Here is a 14853-nt window from a genome sequence, read left to right as displayed (position 1 = left end):
GTCCGCCCATCCATCTCTTTCTTGTATTATATCTATTAGCCTTGAATAGAAACATATTAAATTGGTGACGCATGATCGTCCTTGTCTGAATCCAAATTGCCTTGGATTTAACACTTTGGTTTTTTTTTTCTAAATATTTTACCCATCTACTTTTGATAATTCTTTCACAAATTTTTGCTATTGTACTTGTTAGAGAGACTGGTCTATAGTTTGTAGGTTCTTCTTTATTTCCTCCTTTATATATAGGTACTATATTTGCTTTTTTCCAATCTTCTGGAACTTTTCCTTCTTTCAAGGAACTGTTTAGTATGCTATGTATTTTGTCTGCCAGTTCATTCCTGCATTCTTTCAGTATCCAGTTTGCTATTTCATCCGATTCCATGCGATTTTCTGACATCAAGATTACTCAAGTGTGTTAATATTTCATTCTTTGTTACTTCTATTTCTTCCATAGGGGGGACTTTCTCTATCCATTCGATCTCTTCAGGTTGTATGTTCTCCCTTGTAAACACTGATTTAAAATGTTTGTTCATAATTTCCGCCATTTCCATTTCCTCAGTGTATTCAACTCCCTCTTGTCTTAATTTCTCCAAGTCTTGTTTGTTTTTCAGTTTATTGTTTACAAATCTGTAGAATAGTTTTGGTTGATCTTTACACTTTTCTATGATATCTTTTTCATATTTTCTCTTTTCCTCTCTGCACGTTTGTACATATTCATTTCTATAACAGGTATATATTTTCCATTTTTCAGGTCTTCTGTCTTTTTTCCATCTGGTCCAGGCTTTGTCTCTTTTGTCTTTTAACTCCCTACAACTTTTGTTGTACCAGCATTTTACATATTCTTTTTCTTGTTTTTGTCTTGGGACATACTTTTCCACTCCTTTTTTGTAAATTTTTGTCAAAATATTCCATTTCTCTTCCACTGTTGTTTCTTCTTTGTATATTTCTTCCCAGTTTTCTTGTTGAAAGAATTCTCTTATTTTATCAAAGTTTGTTTTTTCATACATCATTCTTCCTTTTCTATATTGTTCATTTCTTTTCCTATATTTTTCTTCATTAAGTTCCAGTTCAATCAATATGTGGTCACTTTTATTTATTGGTGTTTTATATTCAATCTTGTCCACTATTCTAGGTTCAGATGTAATTATTAGGTCTAGTCTCGACGGCAACTCCGGGGTATATATAAATTGCCGTGTAAAGACTGTGATGATGTTTACTGGGGCCAGACTGGCAGGAATTTGTCCACGAGATTAAAGGAGCATAAAAACTCCATAAAATATGGACAAGTTAACTCCGCTGTGTTCCTTCATGCCAGCCAAAAAGACCATAGATTAGATTGGGATAATGCATCAATTATTTATAAATCACACTGTAGCTATAGAAGAAAAATTGTAGAATCTTCTCTAATAAAACATTATCCTAACTTTAATACCTCTAAAGGCCAGTGGCCCCCAGATTGTATTACCAAGTTAGCGGTCAACAAGATCATGTCTAAAGCGGTTGGACAAAATATCACCCCTTGTCCTACTTTGACCCGACCATTTCAAGGGCATGTGACTTGAGCCCCCCCCATTTTCCTCATTCCCTTCTATGTACCCCTCATTTCTTCATATATACTTGTACCTTAACCTTATGTAAGCATTCTGCTGAAGAGGACTACAGAGAGTAGTCGAAATATACAGTTTCTCTGTACTTTCCGTTATTATTTCTCCGATAGTGGGTTAACAGTGATCTTTTACAAATGTGTTATAACATACTAGTTTCCAATATATATATATATATATATATATATATATATATTGCTGTTTCTGCATTATTTATCTTTTTGTTAAGAACTTCAATTTCTCTTGCTAATTTACGGTGTTGGACTGATAGTTTGCTGAGTAGCTGTCCGTATGAGGTTGCAACGTTTCGGTCTTCTCTGTAGACCATCTTAACAAAAAGATAAATAATGCAGAAACAGCAATATCATTTAATCTCGTCTGTCAACAAGAAAATATTCTTCCTGGATACACTAATATATATATATATATATATATATATATATATATATATATATATATATATATATATGTATATATATATATATATACATACATATAAATATATATATACATATATACATATATATATATATATTTATATACATATATATATGTCTTTTTTCATTTATATCGTTTCACTGGCCAGGCTGATGAGCACATAAGCTATTGTATGTACAAAGCTGTGCATGTTTTGTACAAACAGTAGGCCCACTTTTTTATTATTATTATTATTATTATTAACTATGATTGTTGCACCAACGCTAGTCGGCAGTTCGGCAGAAAATAGATAATTTTCGCCGTTTTTCGGGTTTTCTAATGCTGACCATAGCTTAATGAAATACTTCATATATACAGGAAAAAATTATCAAGTAACACATAAATTTCAGTTGGCAGATGGTGAAACAGAACCAATTTTGAAAAGCTGGTCTTCTTATTTTTTATTTCTTTGTTATTTTTAACTGAGAGGAATTCATAAATACCACCTGAACTAAGAGAAAATTTTATTTTTCATACATTTTCAACCAGGAGATGAACAAACACTTGACGGTTTAATAGTGTGAGACAGCTAAAAATGTTACGAGTGGAGTTCCTCAGGGTTCCGTTCTTGGGCCACTTCTATTCATAGTATATATAAATTATATAGACCACGGACTAAAATCTACTGTTTCCAAATTTGCTGATCATACAAAACTGTGAGGAATGGCAAATTAAACTAATTAGATATTCAAGAAGAAAAAAGAAAAGAAAAAACAATTAGATATACAAGAAGATTTAGATAAATTAAACCAATTGGGCAAATTAAACCAATTAGGCAAATTAAACCAATTAGATATTCAAGAAAAAAATGAAAAACCAATTAGATATTCAAAAAGATGATCTGAAAAGTGGTTAATGAAATTTAACACAAGGTAATGCAAGGTAATGCAAGGTAATGCACATAGGTAAAAATAACAGTAAGTACGATTACAAGTTATTTGGAAATTCGTTAACAAAAGGGGATAGTGAAAAGGATCTCAGCGTAATTATCAGTAACGATCTCAAATCATCTAAGCAGTGTATTTCGGCCTCTGAGAAAGCAAATAAATAAGATTCTAGGACTGATTGTGCGATCTTTTGACTTCAAAAGTCCATCACTCATCAAGCTATATAAATCGTTAGTTCGTCCGCATTTGGAGTATGCTGTATCCGTATGGTCACCGAATCTCATAAGGCATTGACAGATTGGAAAAAGTACAACGACGAGCCACAAAATTGATTCCAAGTATCAAAAATAAATCATACGAAAATCAACTAAAACATATGAATATGTTTTCCTTATAAAAGCGTAGACTCAGAGGTGACTTGATACAGGTTTTTAAGATTCTAAAGAGAATTGACAACATCAAAAGTGACCAAAAATTCACACTGTATGAGAATCAGACAAGAAACAATGGTCTCAAACTGTCTGGAAATATATTTAATTTGGAAGTGGGTAGAAACAACTTTGCCAACCGTGTAGTTAATGAATGGAATAAACTTCCTGCAGAGGCAGTGCAATGTAGTTCAGTTCGAAGCTTTAAGAATAATTTAGATAAACACCTAAGCAAGATGCTGTAATGACTATCATTTATTTTATATTATTTGTTTATTTGTTTTGTTATCATTTGTCTATTTCTTTATAATTATTTCCTTGATTCTCATTTATTATTAGTTATATGTGAATTTATTATTATTTACTATTTAACTGTTTGTTTATTATTTAACTATACCTATGCATTTATTTGTATTTTATTTATTATTTACATTATTATAGTTTTATTTATTTATTTATTTTTTATTTATTTATTTGTTTATTTATCATGATTATGATTTTTTTTCGTTTCCGACCTAGATATGGACCAAAAGGTCACCTGTCGGCATGCTCCGCCTTTGTAATCCTTTGTTTAAGTTTGTAAGTTGGGAGAAATAAAAAAGAGAAGAACCACCAATAAGCAAACAAACGAGCTAGAAATGACTACATATGAACCCATAGCTAGGAGGAAGGAATTAGAAAAAAATATCTTATATGACTGTAAAATTGAACGAAAACTGTTCTACATATGGCAAACTGGGACACAAAGAAAAAATCGCCTATCTATTAATGGGCGATGTGGTATTTAAAAAGGCTTCAGTTCATATGGAAACAATGAATGGAAGTTTTTGGCCTGTCTTCACAATTAATTATTTACATATTTTTTCAACGAGAGGAGAAGGTGAGAAGCATACGACAGGAGGCGCGTAGCTGCGCCCGGAGCCGTCACCTTCACACTATTCGCTTGGACTGCTGGGACAGGTAACAGTCAATTCTGAGAATCGGAGGAAAGAGTGTGACTCAAACCCACAACTAGGAAGATATAAGACCAACACACTTCCGATTGCGTCACTAGGTGAGAGGTGACCAATAACATGGATTCAGAAGACATAGATATAAAAGTGGGATCACTGGGTGTGAGAAAAAATTAGGATCCCATGGAATCTCAAACTGAATACTCAAAGAATATAGGAAACAAATGGCAGACAATAATCAGCGTTTAATTGTGTAATTTTTTAAAGAAGAAACAGCATAGATCTGGAAAAGGGCTAATGTGGTACCAATTCATAAATGAGGAAATAATTAAGGAACTACTGGATTACAGACCTGTGAAAGCTTGGTGTGACAGATAACTTAAGGCACGAACATTCATTCTGGATTCAGATCATGTGTGTCAACTCTATTAATCATTTAATTGAGTGACTGACGTGCTGCAAGAGATAGAGGGCTGGGGTGGAGTGTGTGTGCCCCAATCTAGAGAAGGCCTTCTTTAAAGTAATTCACTATGGACTTTGTGAAAACAGGAACATACTGTATGACTAAAAGGGAAACGACTCGAAATATTTTCTGAATGGCACAGACACGAGGGCAACAGTAGGGTTGATTCACACTATCGGTCCGGTCGCGCTCCAGTCTCGCTACGCTCCGGTTCTGAGGTATTCAGGGTTGATTCACACTATCGGTCCGGTCACGCTCCACTCTCGGTTCTGAGGTATTTATCGGTCCGCTCTCGTTCCCGTCATCCCCCCTCCCTCGACACCAGTAGAAGTCTTACCATCAGTTACGAAGGATGTGTGACTGTAGTACAGCGAAGTTAGGTCATAGAGCTCTGGTTTACCTTTGACTAGTTCTATTAGCATTTCATCTGAAACCACAAAATTAAAGTAAGTTTTGTAGGTTATATTTTATTCAGTTGGTGCTTATGTATATCCTAGCTGTGCGCATTGCCATTGTATCAGTGATAAATAAAAAGAAAACGTATTTTTATCATTTATCTACCTTTCGCATGATTCCATTGTGGTGTTTTCTTTGGATTATCCATGGTTTGGTAGGACAGAAGGAAACACTATTTGCTTAATTAAACGAAGACTGAATCTCGACTGGAGTGGAGCAGTAGGCAGGGCTGCAGCGTTTTCTACACTGCCGTGTAGAATGGGAGTGTTGCCATACCGGGGTATACATTTTTCTCGGGCGTGTGCAGACTTTCATAGCAAGATATACTTGTCAAACTTTGACAAAATGTTGGTTCTAGTTTTTTTATTCTTGAATGTATATAAGGCCCCCATGCCCTAACATATTCAGTAAGATATGAAAATTCTTTTTTATTATTATTATTATCGCTAAAAGAAAGCTGAAACTTTAGCGTATATATTTTTTACTACACCGTGAAAACGTATCTAGGAGGTGCTAAGATGGGAGGGAGGGTGGAGGGGTGTGGAGTGTTTTCGGGGATGGAATGGGTGGGAAGGATTTTATGCCTTGTCCTTTTTTGGCTACCTCCCTGGTAAGGGGGAAAAAAGCCTTGGTATATGTATGTATGTAAAAACGTATCTTTTGGGGTACAATATTTTATAAGTAACACAATTACCAATTAAGTCATATTTTGATGTACCATTTATCATTTGATAACAGTTCTATGATTTTTAAACAAAAGTTTGAGTTTTTAAATGTTATGAACAGCCCGCTGATATGTAGAAAAAATTTCCTCATATCCTTGTGCAGTTGCCACATGCCGCTATTTGGTACAAAATTCTACGAAACGGCAGCCCTGGCAGGTGCAGGACCGTGGCAACTGAGTTCACACTGGCGCTCACGGTTCGGTCACGGTCCAGTCTCGCTCCAGTAAAAATATCTTTTGACGGAACCGTGACCGGAGCGAGACCGGAGCGAGACTGGAGCGAGAGCGCCAGTGTGAATGCTTCCATTGAAATTAATGAGACAATATTGGACCGGACCGAGAGCGTAGCGAGACTGGAGCGCGACCGGACCGATAGTGTGAATCAACCCTAAAGGATAAAGTGTTAGGTTAGATGAAGATGGCCTACGGCCTCCCACAAGTTTCGGTGCTAGCACCTGTAATTTTTCTTGTCAATGTTAATGACACAATGGAAGACACAGGCTAAGCTTATAAGATTGTAAATAAAACAAAGACCACGAAAAGAGTAAAAAATGGGGACTGTCAGCTGTTGCAAAAATTCAGTGCCGGGATTTTCATGTATGGTTCGTAATGATGTTTTTTTTTTATAGTATATCCGGAGATCAATCAATATGTAACTCCAACTGACCGTAAATAACTTTTTTTCTATATATGCTATTGATATATTGGAATAGTGAAATGAAAGTAGCTTGGATAAGTGTGATTATATATCGATATAATCGGAGAAAAGTGTAGGAAAGTGACTAAACTTAGGACATAAGGTCCGTCAGGTGTCGAGTGACTCCCTGAAAAAAATCACCAATCCAAGGCGTCCAGATCCACTCACAATTACATGAAATAGTGACTAGACGAGAGGAACAAGCGCAGTGTGGCCAACGCTGCTCACTGTACGCCGAGGTTAAAAATTAGGTTGAGGCTTAGTGGTGCCCATTCATACAGGGGAAACCCTTAGTTCTATCGTAGTAACAATGCTATACTGTATAATAATTGTGTGTGTGTGTGTGTGTGTGTGTGTGTGTGTGTGTGTGTGTGTGTGTGTGTGTGTGTGTGTGTGTGTGTGTGTGTGTGTGTGTTTGTTTGTTTCCAGGGCCGGCGGACTCACAAATACCTATGCGACTTGTCCAAAGATTTGAGTCAAATAATCCTCCCATAACTTAATTCGTGTCATGCTACCATAATTCTTTTCATGTGTTAGTGAATTTATATAAAAAAGGACTCTGGTCCGAGATCCTTTTGTTGGCTGTAATTGTAATAGATTGTACTTGATAAGGAACATAAAAATATAGTGTAACCTGTGAAAGGTTACACCTGTGGCAGGGAACGTAAATCCTCTTCAGATTTTCTTGGTTTATCGAAGCGAAGCGGTTTAAAGCATGGGGATGTAATATCCTTCGGGAAGAGTCCCCAGGTACTCCCTGTAAGAGAGAGAGTTCTCCGCCTTCTTGGGGAGAGTTCTGCTGTGTAGCGACGCAGTCGCCGCATATATATGTGAATATGCCTATCTTTGCATGTCTGGTGTCGGGTTTACAGTTAGATCATAGGTTTGGGATTTATACAATACTATTTGTGTGTTAATTGTATTTTTAAGTGTCTAGTTATTATTAGTAGATGTGCCTTGACATGATGTATGAATTGAAGTTATAATTATGTAGTTTGGTAGGTATAAGGAAATGGTTAATGATCTGTCTGGCGACACTATGTACTTGTTTCGGTAACTTTCCGTTGGGCGGTGGCGTGATGTGTGTTGTATATTTGAGTCAGGTGTTTACGATTTGGAAATGTGGAGGTCAGCAGGATTGGAGGCATTGGAAAAGGCCAGTGCCTGTCGGGCACCTTGTATGCATGTGGATAACGTGTCAGGCAGGTGATATATTGTAATGGTTAGTAATGGTATATGGGTATAATAGTAACTTAAAAATAACTTAGAATAAAAAAATCAATAAATGACTCAAAACAAGTCATTACAATCAGACCTAGATATCATATACGCCTGAAACCAAGAGTGGAGTATAGATATAAATACTAAAGAATACAAACCATTGGAAATGAGCAAAAGCTCTAAAAGCCTATCACTGAACTATTCCTTGGGGGAGTGATTTAATTATAACAGAGAGAGAGAGAGAGAGAGAGAGAGAAATAAGGGAGAATAGTAAAATACAAACTGTCACATAACAAACATAACGTAAAAAGAATATTAGATGGCATTTTTTTACGTGGATGAAGAAACTCTGATCCATCCAAAACTGGAATATGCATCCCCTCGCAACATATGATACAAAGAGCAGAAACTAATTGGTTCACAACCTGACAGATACCATTGTATGGTATATGCATATCTTCAAAATCATGTGTGGTTAATACTTTGTCTACATCCTTAACTTACAATTGTCACATTTAGATTTGAAGTCATGTATTTTCCCAGTTTAATCTACCTAAGCCATCCCAAGAATTTACGCGTTTACATGGAAACTGTTTTTCTTCACATCCTTTAGACATGCAGTATTTCATGATTTATTCTCATGATCTTTTAAGGCCCTCTTAATTTGTGATCATAAAATTTTAAAGCCCTCTTAAATTGTTTTCATTACATTTAAAGACCTCTCCTGCCATTGCACTCTGTTCCCTTCAGTGATCTGAATACTCTAATCATATCACCTCTTTATCTTCGCTCTTTCAAAGTTGGTAGACCCGGTGCTTTTAGTCTTTCCTCGTATGTTTATCTGCCAGGCTGGAAACTGGTTTGATTGATGCCCTTAGTATTCTATCATTCTTGCTTATCTCTCTCATTATCTTTCGGGACCATACCACTTATGCATATTCTAGTCTTGGGCAGATCAAGGTTTATACGAGTTTTTTCACTACCTCTCTATCCATAAAGTGAAAAGTTATCTTAATCTTTTGCATCAAGCCATATGTCTCTTCCACAGTCCTGCTAATACGTGTATCAGGTCACAGGTTGTCTTTGATCAAAACTCCTAAATCTTTTTTCTCTTTTACTTTTGTAGCAGATTCGTTTTCCAAGGAATATTTTAAAAGCGGTCTTTTGAAGTTTTCCCCATTTCCATTTTTTTTTTCCCTTTTTTTATTCATGTTCTAATCTTGTCTCCACCCAAGGAAGTGGGCGAGGTGCAGGGATGACCCGTCATGCAGGAGAAGCCAAGATAAGAGAGAAGGAGGGGGTGAATGGGAGTGGAATATGTGGGAAACGAATGGGTGGGAGAGTTTTTTTTTTTTTTTTTTTTTTTTTTTTTTGCTACCTCCCTTGTAATGGAGACAATAGTCATTGGTAATATGTATGTATGTCTCCATGTGAGAATAGTGTCTAGATATTTTTGCAATACCTACAGTCCTCCTCGTTTTTCACTCTTCTCGTAATTTTTGCATCATCTATGAATATCCTAGCATAGCTTGTACCTTCCATCATGTAACTGACATAGATAAGAATTATCAAATGTGTTACCACTGAACCTTGTGGAACTCCGCTGGTCACTCTTGTCCATCCTGACATCTTATCATTTACTACTGTCTTCATGTACATTCCCTTAAAAATATTTAAGTAATTTACCTCATAGTCCTCCAATATGTTCCAATTTCCACACAGGACGATTGTGAGACACTTTATCAAAAGCCTTCTCTAGATCGAGGTATATTCAGCCTTCCCTCTCTTTCAGCACATCAATCACTCTCGAGTAAAAGCTTTAAAGGTTTGACATACGTGACCTTCAAGATCTAAAGCCAAACTGACTGTCTTCTAGAATGTCCGTCCTTTCAAAATATTTGACCCATCGATCTTTCACAATATTTTCACTTAATTTCATCGTTGTGCTTGTCGGTAATATCGGCCTATGATTTTATGGCACCTCCTTACTTCCACCTGTGTGAAAGCCTTTCTCCAATAATGCGGCACTATTCCTTCTTTTAATGAGCATATAATAAATCTATGAGTCTTGTCTGGCAGTTGCTCTTTACATTCTTTAAATATCCAGTTTGAGATCCCATTGGGTCCTGAAACTTTCATTACATCGAATGATCCCAAAAGATTGAGCACTTCCCTCACTTCTACATTTATATCTTTCAAACCTGAATTCTTGCTCACCCCTTGTAAAGACCGACTGGAAATATTGATTAATTATTTCTACCTGAGATGAAGCCTCCTCAAAGGCCTCACCACTATTAGCTGAGTAATTAATTTCCTGTGTCTCAATTTATCCTTGATAAACCTGTAAAATAGTGTCAATTTATCTTTGTATTTATCTACAACGTCCCCTTCAAAGTTATTTTCCGCCTCCCTGCGGAATCTTTAGTAATTTCTATTTCATTTGTAAGCTTCTTTTGTTTTATTGCTTCTTCTCTTTCTCCATATTCTCCAAGACATGTCCTTTTTTATTGGCTATCTCACACCTTTTGTTGAACCCAGGTCGTGAATGTATAGAAAGAATTCTATTTTCCCATATTTTCAGTGGTACTCGTGTGTGTGTGTGTGTATTTACCTAGTTGTATTTTACGGGACGAGAGCTATGCTCGTAGTGACCCGTTTTCGTATCTCTCCGCATCCAGTTTATTCTTAAAATCGTGTATAGTTTTGGTATTCACTGTTTCTCTGTTCAATTTGTTCCAGACATCAATCACTCTATTTGGGAAGCTATTCTTTTTCAGGTATTTTCTATAAGTGTCCTTCTTTAGTTTCTTTTCATATCCTCTTGTTTCTCTTATGTCCCACTTTAATAAGTCATCTTTGTGTGTGTGTGTGTGTGTGTGTGTGTGTGTGTGTGTGTGTGTGTGTGTGTGTGTGTGTGTGTGTGTGTGTGTGTGTGTGTGTGTATGTGTGTGTATGTGTGTGTGCGTGTTTGCATGTGTGTGTGTGTGTGTGTTTATGTGTGTATACGTGTGTGTGGGGGGGTGCGTGTGTGCGTGCTTGTTTATGTTTGTATGATTTCTTATGACCCTGGATTCACAAGCAAAAGTTATTACCCTCCCGGTCTTGGTGTTCTTATTATATTGTCAGATGTATGAGTAAATGACCTCAGGCCTGGTTACCGAGCCCTGAAAAAAATCGCTCAAAATCGGTGACCCAGAGAAACACAACCCGAACAGCTGATGGTGAACTAGTGTCAGGTGTGGAAGGGTGTAGCCCCTTTGCCGAGTACTTTGAGCAGTTACTCATGGGTGACCCTCCAAGTGGACAGCTTCCCCTCGATGGTGTTCAAGTGGCAGTTCTTGATCCACCGATAGACGAATCTTCACCTTCTCTGACAGAGGTCAAAAAGGCTGTGAGTAAGATGAAAGTTGGAAAGGCAGCTGGCCTCTGCAACATCAGTGCGGAGTTCCTAAAAGTTGGAGGTGAGGCCATAGTCCGCGGATTGCATGCGGTACTGTCTGATGTCTGTCAGTCTGATCGGAAACAGGATCTGGTCGTCCTTATCTGGAAGGGGAAAGGAACCGGCAGGACTACAACAACTACCGTGGCATTACACTGCTCAGTGTACCATGTAAGGTGTTTTCCCATGCATTGCTTATACGGGTTCGTTCACATCTGCTAAAGTTTCAGAGGCCTGAACAGTCTGGATTCACACCAGGTAATTGAACAACTGATTGAATCCTAACGCTCTGTATACTTGTGGAGCGCTGACGTGGGTTTCAACAGGGATTTCTTTCAGCTTATATTTATCTCAAGAAGGCGTTTGTCTTGGTGCATCGTGAAGTGATCTGGGATCTTCTGCGGATCCGTAGGATTCCTGCAAGGATTATTGACTTAATCTCTGGCTTATACTCTGGGACAGAGAGTGTTGTAAATTACAAAGGATTACAAAGGCGGAGCACGCCGACAGGAGACCCCCCCCGGTCCATATCTAGGTCGGATGCGAAAAAAATCATAATAATAATAAAATAATAAATAAATACTATAACAATGTAAATAACAAATAAAATACATAAATAAATGCATAGGTATAGTTAAATAATAAACAAACAGGTAAATAGTAAATAATAATAAATTGACATATAACTAATATATAATAAATGAAAATCAAAAAGACAAATTATAATAAAACAAACAAACAAATAATATAAAATAAATTATAATCATTACAGCATCTTGCTTAGGTGTTTATCTAAATGATTCTTAAAGCTTCGAACTGAACTACATTGCACTACCTGTGCAGGAAGTCTATTCCATTAATTAATTACACGGTTGGCAAAGTTGTTTCTACCTACTTCCAAATTGAATCTATTTCCGGACACTTTGAGACCATTGTTTCTTGTCTGATTCTCATTCATTGTGAAATTTTTGTCACTTTTGATGTTGTCAATTCCCTTTAGAATTTTAAAGACCTGTATCAAGTCACCTCTGAGTCTACGCTTTTTTAGGGAAAACAGATTCATATGTTTTAGTCGATTTTCGTATGATTTATTTTTAATATTTGGAATCAGTTTTGTGGCTCGCCGTCGTACTTTTTCCAGTCTGTCAATGTCTTTAATGAGATTCGGTGACCATACGGAAACAACATATTCCAAATGTGGACGAACTAACGATTTATATAGCTTGATGAGTGATGGACTTTTGAAATCAAAAGATCGTGCAATCAGTCCTAGAATCTTATTTGCTTTCTCAGAGGTTGAAATACACTGCTTGGATGATTTGAGGTCGTTACTGATAATTACGCCGAGATCTTTTTCACTATCCACTTTCGTTAACGAATTTCCAAATAACTTGTAATCGTACTTACTGTTATTTTTACCTATGTGCATTGCCTTGCATTTACTTGTGTTAAATTTCATTAGCCACTTTTCAGACCATTGCTGTAATTTATCTAAATCTTCTTGAATATCTAATTGGTTAAAGTGATTATTTTCCATTCCGCACAGTTTTGTATCATCAGCAAATTTGGAAACAGTAGATTTTAGTCCATGGTCTATATCATTTATATATACTATGAATAGAAGTGGCCCAAGAACGGAACCCTGAGGAACTCCACTTGTAACATTTTTCCCTCTAGAAGTTTTTCCATTTAAAACAACTCTCTGTTTTCGACCATTCAACCAATTACTAGTCCAACTTAATAGGCTACCACTCATTCCGTGTAAAGCTAATTTAGTAAGTAGTCTTTCGTGTGGGACGGTATCAAAAGCTTTTGCAAAGTCTAGATATATTAAATCTATATTGTTTCTTTTATCATAAGTCAAACTTATAGGCCTATAGTTATTTGGCTTCTTTTTGTCACCTTTTTTTAATATGGGAGTAATGTTAGCTAGCTTCCATTCTCTTGGGACATCTCCGGATATGATGGATTTCTTGAAAATAATGTCTAATGGAACAACAATCTCATTTTTCATTTCCTTTAAGATTCTTGGATGCCAACCGTCAGGCCCTGGTGTTTTATTAACTTTGAGTTTATCTATACACCTTTTAATTTTTTCTTTTGTTATATTTACCGTAGTGAGTAAGTTTACCCTAGACTTTTCACATGTTTCAGTTAGGAGTGCACTTTGAGGTGTTTCGTTTACGAATATCGAGCTAAATTAATTGTTTAAGATATTACACATTCCTTCATTTGAATATTCAAGTTGACCGTCAGCAGATAATAGTGGACCAATGTGATTCCTAACAACCTTTTTATCTCTAATGTAACTATAGAATTCTTTGGGATTCTCTTTGGATTTATCAACGATGTTCATTTCGTACTGTCGTTTTTTTTTTCTTATTGTCTTTTTTAAATCTCTCCTCTCTGTATTGATACATAATTTTCATAGTCATTAGATGCACCCGAGCACTTATATTTCTTATAAGCCTGTCTCTTTTTAGCAATACTTTTTCAGTTTCTTTGTCGAGCCACTTTAGGCGAGGATGATTTGGGGGACGTCTGTCCTTAAAAGGAATATAAGTATGAATCATCTTAGTGAGCGTATTTTGAAATATTTCCCACATCTGATCTACAGTTCTTTCGCTTAGTTTTGCCTCCCAATCTGTAAGCTGAAGCTCCTGACGTAGTCCTATGAACTGATCTTTACTGAAATCGGGTATTTTAGAAACACAAGTATCTATTCTAAAATTGTTTAGGAGTTTGAATCTAACTAAGTTGTGATCGCTATTTGCAAAAGTTTCACCGACTTCTACATCAGTTACCATGCTTTCGCGGCTAGTGATCAATAGATCGAGTAAGTTTCCATATCTTGTGGGTTCTTTTATATGCTGAATTAAGTAATTGTCACCAAGAAAATCATGAAGAAAGTATGCCTAGCTTCTTCCCTGTTAATTCAGGAGCGAGGCCAGGGTGTGTCCTCGCTCCAACACTTTTCTGCACCTGCATGGACTGGGTATTGGACGTTATTGATCAATGTCGTTGTGGAGTATCTATTGGCAACACCAAGGTCACTGACCTTGTGTTTCCTAATGATGCTACCCTTCTTGTGGAGTCGTTGGAGGTCCTGATTGTAGCCCTCGAGTCACTACACAGGGAGGCGAGAACGCTTGGACTTGAGATCTCCTGGAACCAAGACAAAGGCTCAGGAGTTTGGGGGGCTTACTTGATGACATAGTCCAGTCTGTCCATGCATGTAGTGAAGACAGTGAGGTCATGGAAATCTTTACATACATTGGTAATGTAGTACATAAGTCTATAGCGTTGTCGTCACTTATGCAGGAGGGCTAGGATTCGAATCTTCAAGTCACTCGTGCTTCCTGTCTTATTGTACGGCTGTGAGATATGGACAGTAAATTCTAACTTAAAGAGGCGTCTCGGTGTCTTTGGTACTAGATGCCTTCGGAGAATCATAGGGTATCGTTGGAATGACTTCGTATCAAACCAGAGGCTATACTCCGACTA

At 36.8% G+C, this 14853-nt stretch overlaps 2 protein-coding genes across 2 annotated transcripts in view; one reads left to right on the top strand and one right to left on the bottom strand.

Annotated features, from left to right (window-relative positions):
• The window catches only part of LOC143033431 (tRNA (guanine-N(7)-)-methyltransferase), a 144844-nt gene that overhangs the window by 78443 nt on the left and 51548 nt on the right, over nt 1–14853 (bottom strand). The gene's annotated exons all lie outside the window — the stretch shown is intronic.
• Nucleotides 4470–14566, top strand: LOC143033154 (uncharacterized). Its single transcript, XM_076198354.1, has 5 exons — nt 4470–4509; nt 7333–7439; nt 11059–11371; nt 11437–11607; nt 14289–14566. Exons 1-5 carry the CDS (start codon nt 4470–4472, stop codon nt 14564–14566), a joined length of 909 nt encoding a protein of 302 aa, XP_076054469.1.

Source organism: Oratosquilla oratoria, chromosome 15 (genome assembly GCF_046742065.1).
Source record: "Oratosquilla oratoria isolate Oo_2021 chromosome 15, ASM4674206v1, whole genome shotgun sequence".
Taxonomy (NCBI): domain Eukaryota; kingdom Metazoa; phylum Arthropoda; class Malacostraca; order Stomatopoda; family Squillidae; genus Oratosquilla; species Oratosquilla oratoria.
The sequence above is the reverse complement of the archived record's forward strand: the minus strand, read 5'-3'. Positions and strand labels throughout refer to the sequence as shown.

Excerpts from the sequence above, each read along its gene's own strand:
- LOC143033154 (XM_076198354.1), top strand. The coding sequence starts at position 4,470 with ATGGATTCAGAAGACATAGATATAAAAGTGGGATCACTGG. Across the intron at positions 7,440-11,058 it reads CCTTCGGGAAGAGTCCCCAG|GCCTGGTTACCGAGCCCTGA; the intron begins GTACTCCCTGTA and ends AAATGACCTCAG. Across the intron at positions 11,372-11,436 it reads GGAGTTCCTAAAAGTTGGAG|GATCTGGTCGTCCTTATCTG; the intron begins GTGAGGCCATAG and ends GATCGGAAACAG.